The following is a 16,524-nucleotide window of genomic DNA, read 5'->3' on the forward strand; positions in this document are numbered from 1 at the left end:
AGGTGGCACTGTGATGGAGGATGACTTATAGCAAATTTGGTGGTGGTTGTGGGGGAAAAACGGGTTTATGAATGCACTTGCTCTGCAGGGTGCTATATAAGTAGAAAGGAAAGAAACAGCAGCATCACAAGCAAGGGAGGAGTGACACCAAGTTACACTGTGTACTGAAAATAATAAGCCTGCAGACTGAATGAAGGGGGAAGATTACAGTCAGGGAGAAGCACTGTGTACATATGGTAGCAGGAGCACAAGTGTTTACCTGCTGCCTAGAACCTTTTAAGTGCTTTAAGTGTTTTAAGTGCCGGCTAGAACCTCAGATAAATTTATTTATTTTTCATGTACAGCATGGGCCGTCTGAAGGAAACAGCCCGGCTCGGCTCTGCATAGCACTAGCTATACCCACCTACACTTCCTATGACCCATCTTGGCTTCTCTGCTGCTAGAGACACCCCCCACCCCCCTAATAGGCAGCAGTGGACAGCAGTTTGTAGACAGTAGACACCTAGTGGCTAGCATTTGAAAGGTTTTTTTTGATGGTCAATGAGTCTTTTTTGGTAAATATGGTGATTGACAAATATGTTAGAAATTACAAAAGCAATCAAAAGAAGTTGTGTGAAACAGTGACCATTTATAGGTGTTAAATGGATAGAAAAAACTGTATCCTTATCTATATCGCTGGAAGTACAGCCCGCTCAGCCAATCATTGGTCATGATGGGGCATTGCCGAAGCCAGCGATTGGCTGAGCAGGCTGTCCCCTCTTGAGAAGAGTCCATTCAGAAGTGGAGGCCATCACCAGGGGACACCTGAGACCAGTAGGAGGGTGCTGGGGGAGCGCGGAGAGGTTAGCATAGTTTCTTTATGGTTTTATAAGTATTTGCAATAATAAAGATAACGTTTTCACTATCTGGATAAACCCTTAAAACATAAATGCATCAAAATTCTTAGTTGGAGAGCCAAATGCAGAAATAGCTTACGTCCAAACCTTAGATGAGGACTCTAACAGAGTCTCCATAGTAACAGACAACATATGTGTAGCCAATAGCCATCTGCAGTCTGATCATATGCTCCCCAATTTGTCCTCTACTCCAAGCCAATTTACATATGGTAGGTTAAAAGCACTAACAGAAAAGAGTTCGACTGCATGCACAACTTCATGTTCTAAAGGGCCTGGGGGCCAGGGAGCAGGGCGTGAGCAGAACTGTGGTTCATGACACAAACAAGCAATGGTGGCAACAGAGATCCCCATGTTGGGTCTCATTGCTGCCACACAATGTATAAAAGAAAACAGCATAAAAACACGAACACTTTTTAACCCCTTCATGACCGATGGTCATTGTTGCCCGGATGTCCGGGTCAAATTGCAGCAATGATCTCTAGTTTTTATTGGCATCATTTTGGTATAAAAGACAAATTTTGCCTTTAAGGGTAGCTTCACACGTACCGTATCGCAGTGGACTTTCTGCTGCGGATCCGTGGCGGATTTGACTAAATGAATGAACACAGCATCAAATCTGCACCATCAAATCTGCTGATCCGCAGCAAATTTTACAGTGCGGATTTGATGCTGTGTTCATCCGCAGCAGAGAATCCTCTGCGATACGGTACGTGTGAAGCTATCCTAAAGGAAAAGTTCGGGCAAAATAATTTTAAGATATTTTATTGCCCCACAAAAGTTATGAAAATACCTAATAGACACCTATTATGGGAAACGCAGCTATAGTACATTTTCCCTGCACTTATTACAGCAAGGCGATCGCCATCATACGCTAATAGCAGTGGTCCCGGGCTGCAGAAAGCAGCAGGGATAGTGGCGGTTCAGAGGGGCGTAGCGGTCTCTGAACACCCCTAACAGCGCCATGACGTATGAAATACGTCATGGGTCGTTAAGGGGTTAAATAAATGTACATTCTACTTTGAGGCAGAATCGTACTATACTGTAGTCATGTTTTATTTGACTTGACATGTTTTTGCTCCCTAAAATATTTTCTTAGTTTTTAAATTGTATATTCGTTGCTCATGCTGATGTATTTTTACGTTTTATACATCTTAATATATTTTATTATTAATAGTTATTTACATAAATAAACACCTAAATATCTGCCGTCCACACCTAGATATTGCTCTGTAAGGCTCCACAAAATAGAATTGTCTCATACCCCATGAATAAGGCATCCACTTTTTAGTGAATGCAGTCTGGATAGATGGATGGATAGATAGATAGATAGATAGATAGATAGATAGATAGATAGATAGATAGATAGATAGATAGATAGCTCACATTGATGGCCGAACTCCGGATATCTAAAGCATAGTTTTCTTCCGCTGGATGGACTTGTAGTTGCAAATATTTGATGATGTCTTCATTTTTAATTCCCAGAACAGAGAGTCCATGTAGTGCTTTGCCTTCATTTTTCAGAATTTCCAAGATACTGTTAAAAGTAGGAAATATTTAAACTGTTTAAATATGAGGGGAGATATATGTGCAGGAAAATGTACACGTAAAAAAGTGAAGTCTTCATTTACAAAATAAAATTGTAATAAGGTGTACCTGACATTTTTTTAACCAAATAAAGGTTTTATCCAGGGTTCCATATGGCGCCAATGTGGCTAACAATCTAAAAAATGACTGATGGTATTGTTGTTCGTATTGGTGACCATATGAAACTAGCCCTGCATGCCAAGCTGTACATTATAAAATAAATAATTCTCTGGGGAAAAACAGACATGGCAGCACATCCATATACTCATTACTGATCGCTCTGCTTCTCAATAGTATATACTTCTAACATGAGGAGTTAGGCACATTTTGATCAAAGGGCATAAGCCCAAACACCACGTCAAGGTTCCGGATATCTGTGGGTACCTAACTAAAAAAATGGTGCAGCCCCCCACGGCAACCACCACAACAACAGCTCCTGAAGGGGAGTCACCCAGTCGCCCAGCAGTCCTAATGCTGCCAGACATAGCTCCCTGGGCTCTGGGCCATACCACCCTCAGACACTGAGCTGCCATATGGGGCTCCACCACACAGAACAAAAGCAGAGCAGAATAAAACTTTACCTTGTGCTTTCAGCCGAGGACTGAATGTAAACACATAACCATACAAGGTACTGCTACATTGTGAAGTGGTAAATAGTATATCTCAATGTCAAAATTGTGCCATTCCAATCTATGCAATACAGATGCCACTAAACTATCTACGGACCAGCTGCAGTCTGGTTACTATATCTACTAGTTTGCTGTAAAATGTTGAGGGGGGCTGGGTAGGGATCTTTTTAATTTACATGTAGAGTGTGAGCAGTGGCTTAGCTATAGGATACCAAATGGCCCCTTACACTAGGGGGCCACACTGGGCGGTCTCACCACATCATGTCTTTCTGCAGTTCTCCCGAATCAGCTGTGATAATAACAGTAAGAAGGAGGAGAAGATCCACAGCGTCCAAAAAAAGTTTTGTTGTCTTTATTAGGAGGCATATAAAAAGTTACAAAAGATAAAAACGTAGGCCTACATGTTTCGGGGAAACACCCCCCCTTGATCACGGCAGTACTGCATCTGGGTCACTGTGTGCAGTTGCCAGCACCCCCCTCTTTTTGATTCCTTTTAACAGTCACCCTTTTGGTATTAGTGATCTTTTCATATTCCTCCCTATGACCTTTTAACTACTGATGGTTTGTTTTCCTGTGCAAAAATGTCTTTTCCTTAATAATTTATACCTGATTAAGGTGACAATTTGGCGCAGCAATTCATAGCCAATTCATTACCAATAAAGATTTTAACCTCACCACTTTGCCCAATGCATCTATAGCCATTAGCTCCAAATGTGACCACAGATCTTGATTCCTCAACTACTGTACATGTAAAAGAGCAGGCTTAGCACCATGGAAAAGTGCCAGTGTGGCTAGTCACAAATGGTGACATACCTGTATGTTTATACACTGGGGTGGAAGCAGAGATAAGATTGGTTGCTATATAAAATTACACCACAGTTTGTTTCACATGGATAAATTAGGACCAATATGTTTCATTTCATTATAATCAATCAAAACCACTGCTTAGCTTAATTTAGCATCACTTTAACTAAATCCTATTAAGGGTGGGTTCATGTACCGAATCTGCAGCGGATCCGCCGTGTGTGAACCCACACTAAGAATGAAATATTGACTATTTGAAAAATGGAGTCTTCTACTTATCAATATATCTGGCAGCTCTTTATCTCCAGGAGTCTCAATATGCATTGCTCCCCTGGCCCTAACACACACACACACCTTAAAGGCCAATCATTTCAGGCACTGGGTCTCTATATGACAGACTCCATGCCAGAGTGATTTTCTCACACCATTAGTTTAGCACCTTTATGGTCACCTCAGACAGTTCTGCGTTTTTGGAAGTTTGATGATTTTCCTCAGTTTACAGAGGCATGATGGGTAATCTGTGACATTGTAAAAAAAGCCTTGATGGGAGTCGCAATTCAGGCTTGGTGGAAGAACTTACAAATTAAATAATCCATTTGCTGAATCTATTATATGGTTTGGCCAATATATAAACAGATAACCTGTTTTGGAAAATGGGTAAAAACAGTATATTCTATTAGATATATCAATGAGATAATATGAATCCCTAATTTACCAAAATATGGTGACATGGACAGATATATCGATATCCTCTTGAAGGTAGAGTTAAAACATTTCTATACTGTAAGCCTGAAGCAGGTAATAAAATTTTAGAAGTTGAGATCCAATTCACAGTGTATGCTCTATCCCTTCTAGGAAGTCTATTACAGCTAAATGGACTTGTACAGATAATGCAGTATTTAATCACCTATGTAAAGAATTTAAACATAAATTACAAAAAAAGAGAATATAAAAATGGATGTTTGAAAGAGCTGCTAGATACAATGATATTATGTCTGAGGAGACGCTTAAAATCCAATATAAAAAGATACCAAAGTTTTTCCATGCATTGCTGGCCGACAGGTAGAGAGTAGTAACTAGTCCTGGACAACGTCCCATTCAGATGTCTAGTTGCTGCCCCTTTCTCTGTCTCATGCAGCAGAATAAAACTTGTTTTTCTGCCTAAAAAAGCTACTGCTGCAGCAGTGTCTTGAACGTGCCGCTAGCTGCACAGCAGTTCCATACGGTGCTTGAGGGAACCATATCAGCACAATAATTGCCGACTGGTTTCCGTTAAACTATATGTGCAAACCATGTTCAGTCCAGTCTGTTTGCTGGCTACATTTAAAAGACTGAACACAACCATATGAATAGGACTAACAGCATCATACATGGACATGTTCAGCACAAGAAATGCTGCCGGCACAGACCATGTTTCATGAAAAGAAGGCAGTCCTGTTCATGCGGCCTTACCATTGTTGTTGTACATTCCCCCCACTTACCACCACTATAGCTTTGGTAATGGTTTGATGATGCCACCTACCACATGAAGCTAATTTCACATTTTTCCCAATTTGCCCTTGCCTGCACTAGTCCACTTTTATGTAACTGCACTGTCCCTTTAAAATGAGTTTATTGACATAACAATAAATATGTTACATGTTAAACACAACTACACATGGAAGCAAGATTTCATGTCTAGACTAAGAGTCACATATATAAGACATCCTAGATACACATGTAAACTGCATACAAAAGTAAAAAGTCTTACCTAAAGGAATTCTGTGAATCAAGATCAAACTGAAGACCATTGATATATAGGCTTGCATCGCCAGGCTGGATTCCATATGTGTCAGATAAATGCTTTTAGTAGAAACGAGAAAAAGAGGTCTCTTAAACATAAATTATATATGTAAGGCATTTAGATAAGATCTAGCAAGTCTCCTGGCTAATCTGTAAACCCAAGTATTTGGGTTGTATGTGGTAAGCCGCAACAATAAATCTGCCGACATTGCATAAACAAAATAAATTAAATTGTGTTGCAGACCAAGTACAGTCATGGCCAAAAGTTTTGAGAATGATACAAATATTAGTTTTTACAAAGTCTACTGCTTCAGTTTTTAAAATGTCAATTTGTATATACTCCAGAATGTTATAGAGTCATCAGCTTAACAGCAATTACTTGCAAAGTCAATATTTGCCTAGAAAATTAACTTTATCCCCCAAAACACATTTCAACATCATTGCAGCCCTGCCTTAAAAGGACCAGCTTACATCATTTCAGTGATTGCTCCATTAACACAGGTGTGGGTGTTGATGAGGACAGGGCTAAAGATCAGCCATGATTAAGTAAGAATGACACCACTGGACACTTTAAAAGGAGGCTGGTGCTTGGCATCATGGTTTCTCTTCTGTTAAACATGGTTATCTCTAAAGAAACATGTGCAGTCATCATTGCACTGCACAAAAATGGCCTAACAGGGAAGAGTATCGCAGCTAGAAAGATTGCACCTCAGTCAACAATCTATCGCATCATCAAGAACTTCAAGGAGAGAGATTCCATTGTTGCCAAAAGGCTCCAGGGCGCCCAAGAAAGACCAGCAAGCGCCAGGACAGTCTCCTAAAAGTGTTTCAGCAGCGGGATCGGGATACCAGCAGTGCAGAGCTTGCTCAGGAATGGCAGCAGGCAGGTGTGAGTGCATCTGCACGTACTGTGAGGCGGAGACTCTTGGAGCAAGGCCTGGTCTCAAGGAGGGCAGCAAAGAAGACACTTCTCTCCATAAAAAACATCAGCGACAGACTGATATTCTGCAAAAGGTACAGGGAGTGGACTGCTGAGGGCTGGGGTAAAGTCATTTTCTCTGATGAATCCCCTTTCCGATTGTTTGGGACATCTGGAAAACAGCTTATTCAGAGAAGATGAGGTGAGCGCTACCACCAGTCTCTTCTCATGCCAACTGTAAAGCATCCTGGAGCCATTCATGTGTGGGGTTGCTTCTCAGCCAAGGGAATCGGCTCTCTCACAGTCTTGCCTAAAAACACAGCCACGAATAAAGAATGGTACCAGAATGTCCTCCAAGAGCAACTTCTCCCCACCGTTCAAGAGCAGTTTGGCGATCAACAGTGCCTTTTCCAGCATGATTGAGCACCTTGCCATAAAGCAAAGGTGATAACTAAATGGCTCAGGGAACAAGACATAGAGATTTTGGGTCCATGGCCTTGAAACTCCCCAGATCTTAATCCCATTGAGAACTTGTGGTCAATCATCAAGAGACGGGTGGACAAACAAAAAGCAACAAATTCTGACAAAATGCAAGCATTGATTGTGCAAGAATGGACTGCTATCAGTCAGAATTTGGTCCAGAAGTTGATTGAGAGCATGCCAGGGAGAATTGCAGAGGTCCTGAAGAAGAAGGGTCAACACTGCAAATATTGACTTGCTGCATTAACTCTTTTAACTCTAACTGTCAATATAAGCTTTTGTTACTCATAATATGATTGCAATTATATTTCTGTATGTGATAAAAATATCTGACAAACACACATAAAAACCACAGGGCAGCCAATCATGTGAAAATATAATATTTGTGTCATTCTCAAAACTTTTGGCCATGACTGTACACTTCTCTATGGTAAAGTAAGTAAGTATTACTTCCTAACGGCAGTATAATGTGCAATATTGTGATACCCTGCAATAACTGCATAGGAATGGTTTAACAAAGATGTCAAAAAGTACAAGTTATTATCTTAGTATCCAAGTTACCCAGAACTCAATTCAATAGAGCATTTGTGGAATGTGCCAGAAAGACTAGTCCAGTTCATAGTTTTTAAAAATATATTTTAAAAAACTACCCCACTTTTCCAATATTTAAAAATACAAATTTTCCAAACTATTAAAGATAATGGTATTTGAAGAAACTGAACACAAGAACAAGGGGGCAAAAACCCGCATTTACGAAAATATTTTGTAAGAACAATTAACATCATCTAAGCAGTATCTCAGAGAGAAACATTGGACCTGTGACCATGAGTACTCAATAGATGTCTGCAAAGTGCAGAAAATAATGTTGCCTAGAGCAGTCCTAGGGACAGGGTGATTACAGTTGTTTAAAGCATGAACACACCAACATTTTGATGAGGAACACACACAATACAGACATGAGAAACCATAGAAGAATGCAAATCGGAACTACTGTCTCACACAAGAAATATTCTTCTTAATAATATGACAACTAATATCCCAGGAGGAAATATAGTAAGAAAAATAAGCTAATGATGTAGAACAAAGCCTATTAATACTTGGTGTAACTCCAGCATTATAACACTCATTTGACTACTGTCTAATATGAGAAATAAGTAATGCAAATTCAACAAACTATTTTCTTTTTTCTAATAACCTTTTGGAAGCTAGGCCGGAAATTTTCACAGGCTACTATGCAGCCTGAATACTACTTTGCCTAAATCCAATCATCATAATATTTTTTTTTAACTTTTAACACCTTAGTCATCCCTCTCCCTTTGCTGCATATTGGTGCTCTGCTTTCATTATCTCAAATAGGAATGATTCCGTTTCTCACAGCTGGAGTCTCCATCCCCTGCTGCTAGATGGATGGACTATAGGCATTATGTCGACAATGCCAATTTAATGCCTGCACATACTAAGGTTTAGAAACTTGCAGTGCTATACACTTGGGAAAGCTGAATGGAGAATGACAACAGTCCTCATAAGAGCTTCTGTCCAACCTAAATCCTTTTAATTATCCCTTTTTTGCAGTTATTTTCACATTTTAAGGATTCCAGCATGTTTAGTATATGTGAACTGGGACTATTGTGCTCCAGTAATATACATACAATGTCAATTGACTGGGGATCTAAAAATTGCATCATTAGACATCCTTGCCTAGTCTTTTCCCTGCTCTATTAGAACATTTACCATCAATACACATGTATACATTTAGAATTACTGCTTAATGGTGCGTTCACACCTACAGGATCTGCAGCTGATTTTCTGCAGCAGATTTCATTTAAATAACTGAACACAGCATCAAATCTGCTGCAGATCTGCTGCAGATCCTGTAAATGTGAACGCACCCTAAAAGAAACAAACCTTCTGATTTTCCTCAATTTCTTTTCTCATCTCCTGGTTAAGTGCAATTCTTGTTAAAGACCTATTAAACAGAAGAAATAAATGAAAAGGTGTGAATCACATTTAGTTACTGTAATAACTAAAGTTCAACCTATAACCTTGATTAGAGATGAACGAATTTACAGTAATAACGAAGAAAAGTGCTTTGTTATCTCTGCAATCCGCTTAACAGCTCGCTGCCCTTTAACTTATTGCCTCTCAGTGCTGTTGCTCCCCAGGTGCTAGGAAAATTTGGATCCAATCCTGGGAAACTCCTCCCAGTTGCTTCGTTATTACTGTAAATTCACTCATCTCTAGAGTTGATCAAGAGTAAGGCAAAGAACCCTTAAGAGGCAGATGCCAATTGCCCTATACCAAGGGCAATACCATCCTGACTATAAATATGACAATCAGAATAAGTTATTGGATCAATGCTCAACCTCCAGAAATCTAGTACCTATAACTTGTATTATACTATTTTTCATGAGGTATATTCCAGGCCCCCCTTGAACGATCACATGGCAGAGATTTCCATAGTCTCACTGCTCTTACAGTAAAGAATCCCAATTTTTGAACATCTCGACAAAATCACAAAACATTTAGAGATCTCAACATACACAGAATATTATGAATATAAAAAATATCCATGTAAACATGTTTTTCTGTAGGAGATTTTTTAAAGGGATTTTCTGGCCCTTTTGACAAAATTTTACAGGGACTGGGCACAGAAGATGGGGTCTCTGGTAAAGCACTTGGAAAACATGCCCTTACCAATGAGCACAGGCCAACCCACTGGCCTCAGCTTACACGCTTGCCTTAAGCTCCTTATACAAATTTGTAAATTACTTCTATTTAACAAAAACTCCAATACTTCCAGTACTTATGAACTGCTTTATGTCCCACAAGAATGGGTGCATTCTTTCCAGTCTGACACAGTGATATCTGCTGCCACCTCTGTCTATGTCAAGAACTGTCCAAATCAGTATCAGATCCCTATATTAGGGTGGATTCACGCTATGAAATTCTCGTGGATAAACTCAGCGGAATTCCGTCAGCTGTCCGCGCACCTTTCCGCCGGCTCCATAGACACCATTCTATGGGCCAGCGTATTCCGCTATCCGCTGAAAGTAGTGACATGTCACTACTTTCGGCGGATAGCGGAATACGCCAGCCCATAGAATGGTGTCTATGGAGCCAGCGGAAAGGCGCGCTGCCGTGCGTACGAACATACTGCGGAATTCTGCTGAGTTTATCCGCCAGAATTCCTCTGTATGAACCCACCCTAAGAGTAGAGGTTAGCTAAAGATATTTGGTGATCTAGACAGTTCCTGACATGGACAGAGGTGGCAGCAGAGATCACCATGTCAGACTGGAAAGAATACACCACTTCCTGCAGGGCATACAGTGGCTGGAAGACTGAAAGACTACAGATTTTTAAATAGAATTTAGATATCTGTCTGAAACCAGTCGATTTTTTTCCCCTCCAGAGTAACCTTTTAATCTTGGTGCATTGAGACATTATAGCAGCTCTACCACTATAGACAGTGGTGGCAGCACTGGATAGGAGGGCAAGCTAAAGGGTAAAGATAGTTTATTTTTTTAAATTTATTTTTGGTTGATGGCGTATACAGTACACTGCAATACTACAACTCATACAAATGTATTCAATGGTACTGTCATTTAGCTCATCGAATATATAATAATACAATCTGCCAAGTTTTGTTGAGGCAGACATGTAGCACCTTACTGCCTAATTGGTATGGTTGTTATTGACAATACCATCTAGAAACAAACAACTGGTGAGTGCCAGTGGCCAGAATCTACTATATATCAGGCAGGCTCAGCTCCAGATCATGTAGATAGACCACTATATAGTATACCAGCTATAACACTTATTATTAGGGCGGTCGTTTTTGGTTATCACTGGAGGGGAAGTATCCAGCTTGTCTTTTCTGCAAGTGGAGATCAATGGACTATCATAATACAGATAGGGCTCCTAATTCCCTACTGAGGTAAAGCAATAAAAAAAAGTGACATAAAAACGTGAGCCAAACATTTATTCCCATGGTTAAATAACGATTAGGGATGATTAAAACTGATGCAATTAGCCTTCTCCTTTAATTTTTAAAGGGATGTGTACTATGGTTCACCGTACCACTCTTGATGATACATTTTCCCTATTGTGTCAGGAATTATGTACAACATTGAGGAGGAGGCAGAAAGCTTCTGCTGCATTTGTGACAGCAACTCAGAGATCAGAATTACTTATAGAAGTCAATGAAAGCAGGTAGCTGACAAGTGCAACCTTACAAATAATACCATTGAGAATCCCCACAAGGTTACTGCTGTATTGTTTGCTGCTCACTAGCTATACAAGGGGCTGCCCACTGATAATAGTTCTAGCTCATATTTTACTATACATCATCAAGAAACAGACATCATGTCACTATTTATCATTAAAGCAATCGTGCAAGGGAGAGAAAAGCGTATTTTTTCCATGGTTAAGGGAATACGACTGTCTGGTTTGTTTATTATATTTATTCTGTAACAACTGGCAGACTGCATGAATAACTTATACTTTGCTCTATTTAGGGTTCACACAGTGCCCATTTCCTCCAGGACTTGCACTGTTAGCAGCGTTGTCAGATCATATCATGTACTTTCTGCTGTTTAGTACAAGAGACAATGGAATACTTTACTTTGCTGCTAGTCTCTGCAGCCCATAAGTGGTCGAGTGCAAATGGCCTCCCAATCTATACCTGTGAAAGGACCTTGAAGGTGGAAAGTCAAGTAAAGGTTGGCAACTAACTCCATGGAAGCAAATACTTCCTTGTTCTTAACACAGTATATCATTGCATATAGAAAGTCAAGCACTTCTACATTTAAGAACCAATACTATCAAAGATTCATTGTATATTACAGATATACCACATGGGTTGGTTTACGTAAACTTGTCATTTATTACAGAGCTATAATTCAGCAGGGTAATATATCTGTTAATACTATAGATACGCCTTAAAAGTCATTCAGATATTAAATGTTGTATTCACCGCCACCCCAGTGTACCCAGCTTGAAGTGCTGTAATGACTTTAAATACATTGCACATGTGAAACTGCAGCCAAAGACTAGTCACAGTGTTCCCTTCCTGCACATATGGCACATTACTGCTGAGGCCAGTGATTGGCTGCAGCGTCACATGCACTGTGTACGCAAGATCACTGCAGCACTTTCAAAACCTTCAGAACTAGTGAACTTATTTACTCTGATCCCAGCCCTGGTAAAAAATTATTAAAACTGATTGAAAATCCATTTGATCTATCAAAATATATTGTCTGTGTATGGATAGATTTACAGTGGTGCCTTGGATAACGAGCATAATTCGTTCTGGGACCGTGCTTGTAATCCAAATCACTTTTAAACCAATGCAAATTTTCCTATAAGAAATTACTAAAATTGAGACAATAGGTTCCACACCCCAAAAATAATGATTTTTTTTATTCTAAATAACAGGTAAAACAATTGAAACAAACATTTTGAAATCTGGATATGTCATATTATAGGTCACTGTATAGTATTCAGCATGTGGAGTATAATGTATAGTAAGTGCATAAACCAGGAAAAACAGCAGCAGTTTGTAGATACAGGAAAGAACTGCAAGTCTCCATAATCCAAGAGCGTAGTACAACCGGCTAGCATAGAGAAGCAGGGCTGCTGTCAGAGGTCTGTGTGGTCACTTGACAGCAGTGGGGAAGGGGTGTGTGTTCAGCATAGACCAATCAGGAAGTGAGAATCACAGAGCTCTGCAGGAGGACTTTGACAGGAACCTTTCTATACAGCAGTGTGTATAGCTGAGTGTAAGTGCAGCCCCAGCCTGAAGTGGTTCTGCTATTATTTTAAAGGTGAGGGAGACTTCCTGGGTCAGAGTACAGGGCTGTAGACAACGCTATGCAGACCATGCCCCTCCCCCGCTCCCCCTCCCACCCAGTATAGAGAGCTCTTAAATCAAAGCAATACTCTTAAACAAAGTTACAATTTTGAAAAACTCTGAGCTCTTCTTGCAAAACACTCTCAATCAAGTTACTCATAAACCAAGGTACCACTGTATTTCCCTTTTCCTATGAAAGCACCTTGCAAAAGAATAAATAATGGGCTAGTGGACAGGCCTAGCAGTTGCGTCATCCTCATGCATCAGGAAGATCAAGATGTCTAGATATAAAGGTGCCTGTCAACATTCAGACAGGGTGTGGACTGCGACAGCACTCACACAACATAGGTCCTTTTAAGGGATTTATTCACAAATGCAATTCAAGTTGTTACATGTGGCCTTTATCAGGCTTCACAAGGGCTGTAAGTGACAGCTGAAATCTTGCATTTCTTACAAAATCCTGTAAAACAATCCTGTCAAGACAACCTCAACACACATATCTGTAACTGCAATCTATGGGGTCCTTCAAGTATAGTTCAATGCCCAATAAGTTGCCACTTGATAAGGTACAATCTATATTTTATTCAATGGTAGCTTATGTTTAATCTACACCAATCATGTATGCAATAATATTATATAATAAAACCAAGGACTCATCTCAAAGAACTTTAATCATAAATTCAATTATTTGTGGAAATTTCATTTACTGCCAGTATAAGTATTATCACCCTATGCTCTTTTAAAATGAGATAGAAAACATTTCCTAAAGCAGGACTGTAAACTGACTGCAATAAGTACACTAACAATATTCTATCCATCTACAGTATTATGTTCTTGTTCCGATCAAGGTTTAAATGGTTCTCTAGCTGCCGATGCAGAGATGCCAATGAGCCAGGAATTTGCTCTGCATTACAATATGTACATCTATACAGGGTGACAAAGGAGACATGCTAAATGCTATAAAACACTCATCCTAAATCTCCAATGAACGAGAGACAGCAGAAAAGACAATTAAGGTCAAATGCAGTAAATTGAAAGAACCAAAATGTCATCGCAAATGGTTTTACTGAGTACATTTACATTTATTGGCCTACAAAAATATTTAACCATGAGGAATATGAAGCTGTAAAGAAAGGAGGAGACAGATTATACACAGAATTATTGTTTGCAAAAGCAGCAAGGACACAGGTCATAAAATTCTCAATTTTGACTGAATGAAACGCCAGGGTCATTCTACTGGCTTTATCAAACAAGCAAACAAGCTAAGGGATCTAAAAAGTGAACAAATACCATTGTATCTAAATGTAAATGTATTGGGCAATATATTAAGGAAAGGTACATTACAAATTAGAATTAATAATGCCTACAATATGCATCCTAATGAATCCAATTGTAACAATAGCTCTAAACCACCCCCCAATAATAGATTTCAATGAAGTTTGATTGCCTATCTTGAAGTGCAAAATATACATGTACTGAGCAGAGATTAAATAGTTTCTTTACTTTACAGCACAATATTTAACCCCTAGACGACCTAGGACGTAACTGTATGCCCTGACCACCTGTCACCAGACAACCCTATGCGTACAGGTACGTCCTGGGTTATGAAGCGCTCTCCGCAGCGGAGCGTGCTTTATATCAGTTGGAGGCCGGCTGCAATTAGAAGCCGAGCCCTCAACGTTAATGACAGGCTGCATCGATCGCGCTGCAGCCTGTCATTAACCCCTTAAACGCCTCAGTGTTTAAGTGTAAGTGACAGGAGCAGATCCTGTCACTTACCAATCGGGACCCCTGCAGTGTAACTCTTACCTTCCTCTGTGCAGTCCGATTAGCGCTCTGCTCACTGAGTCTGCCACAGGCAGGCTCAATGAGCAGAGCGCCTATAACACTGATCAATGCTATGCCTATGGCATAGCAGTGATCAGTGTACGCAATCTAATGATTGCATGTAAAAGTCCCCCAGGGGGACTTAAAACGTGTTAAAAAAGTTAATATGTTTTTAAAAATACACCAAAGACCCTCCGCCAATATAAGTTAAAATCACCCCCTATCCCATAATATAAATAAAGCATATAAAAATAAACATATAATATACCTTAGCATTTGTAAATGTCTGAACTATTAAAATATAACAATCACTATCCCGCTTGGCGAGCGACATAAACAAAAAGGAAAAAAGTGCCAGGATTACCAATTTTTTTCTTACAATTTATATAAAAAAAATGTAATAAAAAGTATTCAAAACATCTGAGCTATGCAAATATAGTATTCATAAAAAGTAGAGATCATGGCGCAAAAAAATTACACCTCATACAGCCTCGTAGGTGAAAAACTAAAACTGTTAGAAGAGTCACAATAGGCCCATTTTATTAATAATTGCAAAAAAAAAGGATTTCATAAAAAAAATATACAACATTACAGAATCTGTCTAAACCTGCATATGGTTGTGTTCAGACTGACCTATAGAATAATAGGAACACCCCAAACATTACCCTATTGCATTCTTTTTTCCAATTTCACCAATTTATATCTTCATAAATAATAATTTTGGGGTTCCATCATACATGTTATGGTAGAATGAAAGGCACCATTACAAACTACAACTACTTCTGTAAACAAGCCCTTACATGGCCTTGTAGATAGAAAAATAAAAAAAAGTGCTAGAGCTCTTAGAAGGGGAGGAGGAGGAAAAAACAAAAAACACAAAAATAAAAATTGGTCTGGTCCACTGGGTCATTTTGTGCTTGGTCCTCAAGGGGTTAAGTAACATACCTGGATATTAAATGAAGTCATTTTATGCATTATCAGTGACTCAGAAGTGACCTACTAAGACAATGTGTGTCTCTAGTGTCCTACCTCGGCTAGTCACTTACTGAGCGACCGCTTGTCTTCAGATGACTACCAAGTTCGGAGCAGTGAGAATGGTGGTCGAGCAACAAACTATACGGAAGTGCATGTGTATTTGTGTTTTCAACCCTTCCTGGGTACACGTTCATAGAAAAACAGTCCCCAGACAACCCCTTTATGCATGTAGCCACTACCAAACACATAGCAGCAGGATGCTGACAATGTTGTGCTACACTGATAGTGTATGGGTCAATCAACTTGGCTAATGCTGCGGTCACTGGCAGCTGCCCATCTAGGTGGTTAGAAATGTGTGATTCACTTCCAGCGTCCAATAACCTTCCCACAATGCAACAGAAGGGTGCTGATCAGGTGTCAAGGCCACCGTAGCAGCCATCATTCTGCTCCCACTACACCCTGTCAAATATAAAAAATATATTTTGCAGGGTGTAGGAGGAGCAGAATGATGGCTGTCACAGAGGCCTTGATAACTGATCAGCACCCTGCAGTTGCATTGTGGGAAGGTTATTGGATGCTGGAAGAGAATATATCATAGAAAATCTCCCACAATTACAAAAAAAACAAACAAACACAATTAGTATAGCCACATGCAGGAATCTCTGAACTATTAATATATAATGGTATTTTCCTGCATATGAATAGAACAATGCAGTAATACTAGACACAGCTGTTACAAAAAAAACCTGGAAAATAACTGTGCACTGTGGAGAAAGAAA

General features: G+C 39.6%; 1 protein-coding gene across 1 annotated transcript in view; it reads right to left on the bottom strand.

Annotated features, from left to right (window-relative positions):
• UGGT2 (UDP-glucose glycoprotein glucosyltransferase 2) overlaps positions 1 to 16,524 on the bottom strand; it is a 218,606-nt gene that overhangs the window by 140,391 nt on the left and 61,691 nt on the right. Inside the window, exons 10-12 of the mRNA XM_069970680.1 lie at positions 9,000 to 9,060; positions 5,664 to 5,755; positions 2,280 to 2,430 (exon numbers count right to left, since the gene is read on the bottom strand). Coding sequence (XP_069826781.1) covers positions 2,280 to 2,430; positions 5,664 to 5,755; positions 9,000 to 9,060 — 304 coding nt within the window. The remainder of the gene's footprint in view (positions 1 to 2,279; positions 2,431 to 5,663; positions 5,756 to 8,999; positions 9,061 to 16,524) is intronic.

This window comes from Dendropsophus ebraccatus, chromosome 5, assembly GCF_027789765.1.
Source record: "Dendropsophus ebraccatus isolate aDenEbr1 chromosome 5, aDenEbr1.pat, whole genome shotgun sequence".
In the NCBI taxonomy this organism is placed as follows: Eukaryota; Metazoa; Chordata; class Amphibia; order Anura; family Hylidae; genus Dendropsophus; species Dendropsophus ebraccatus.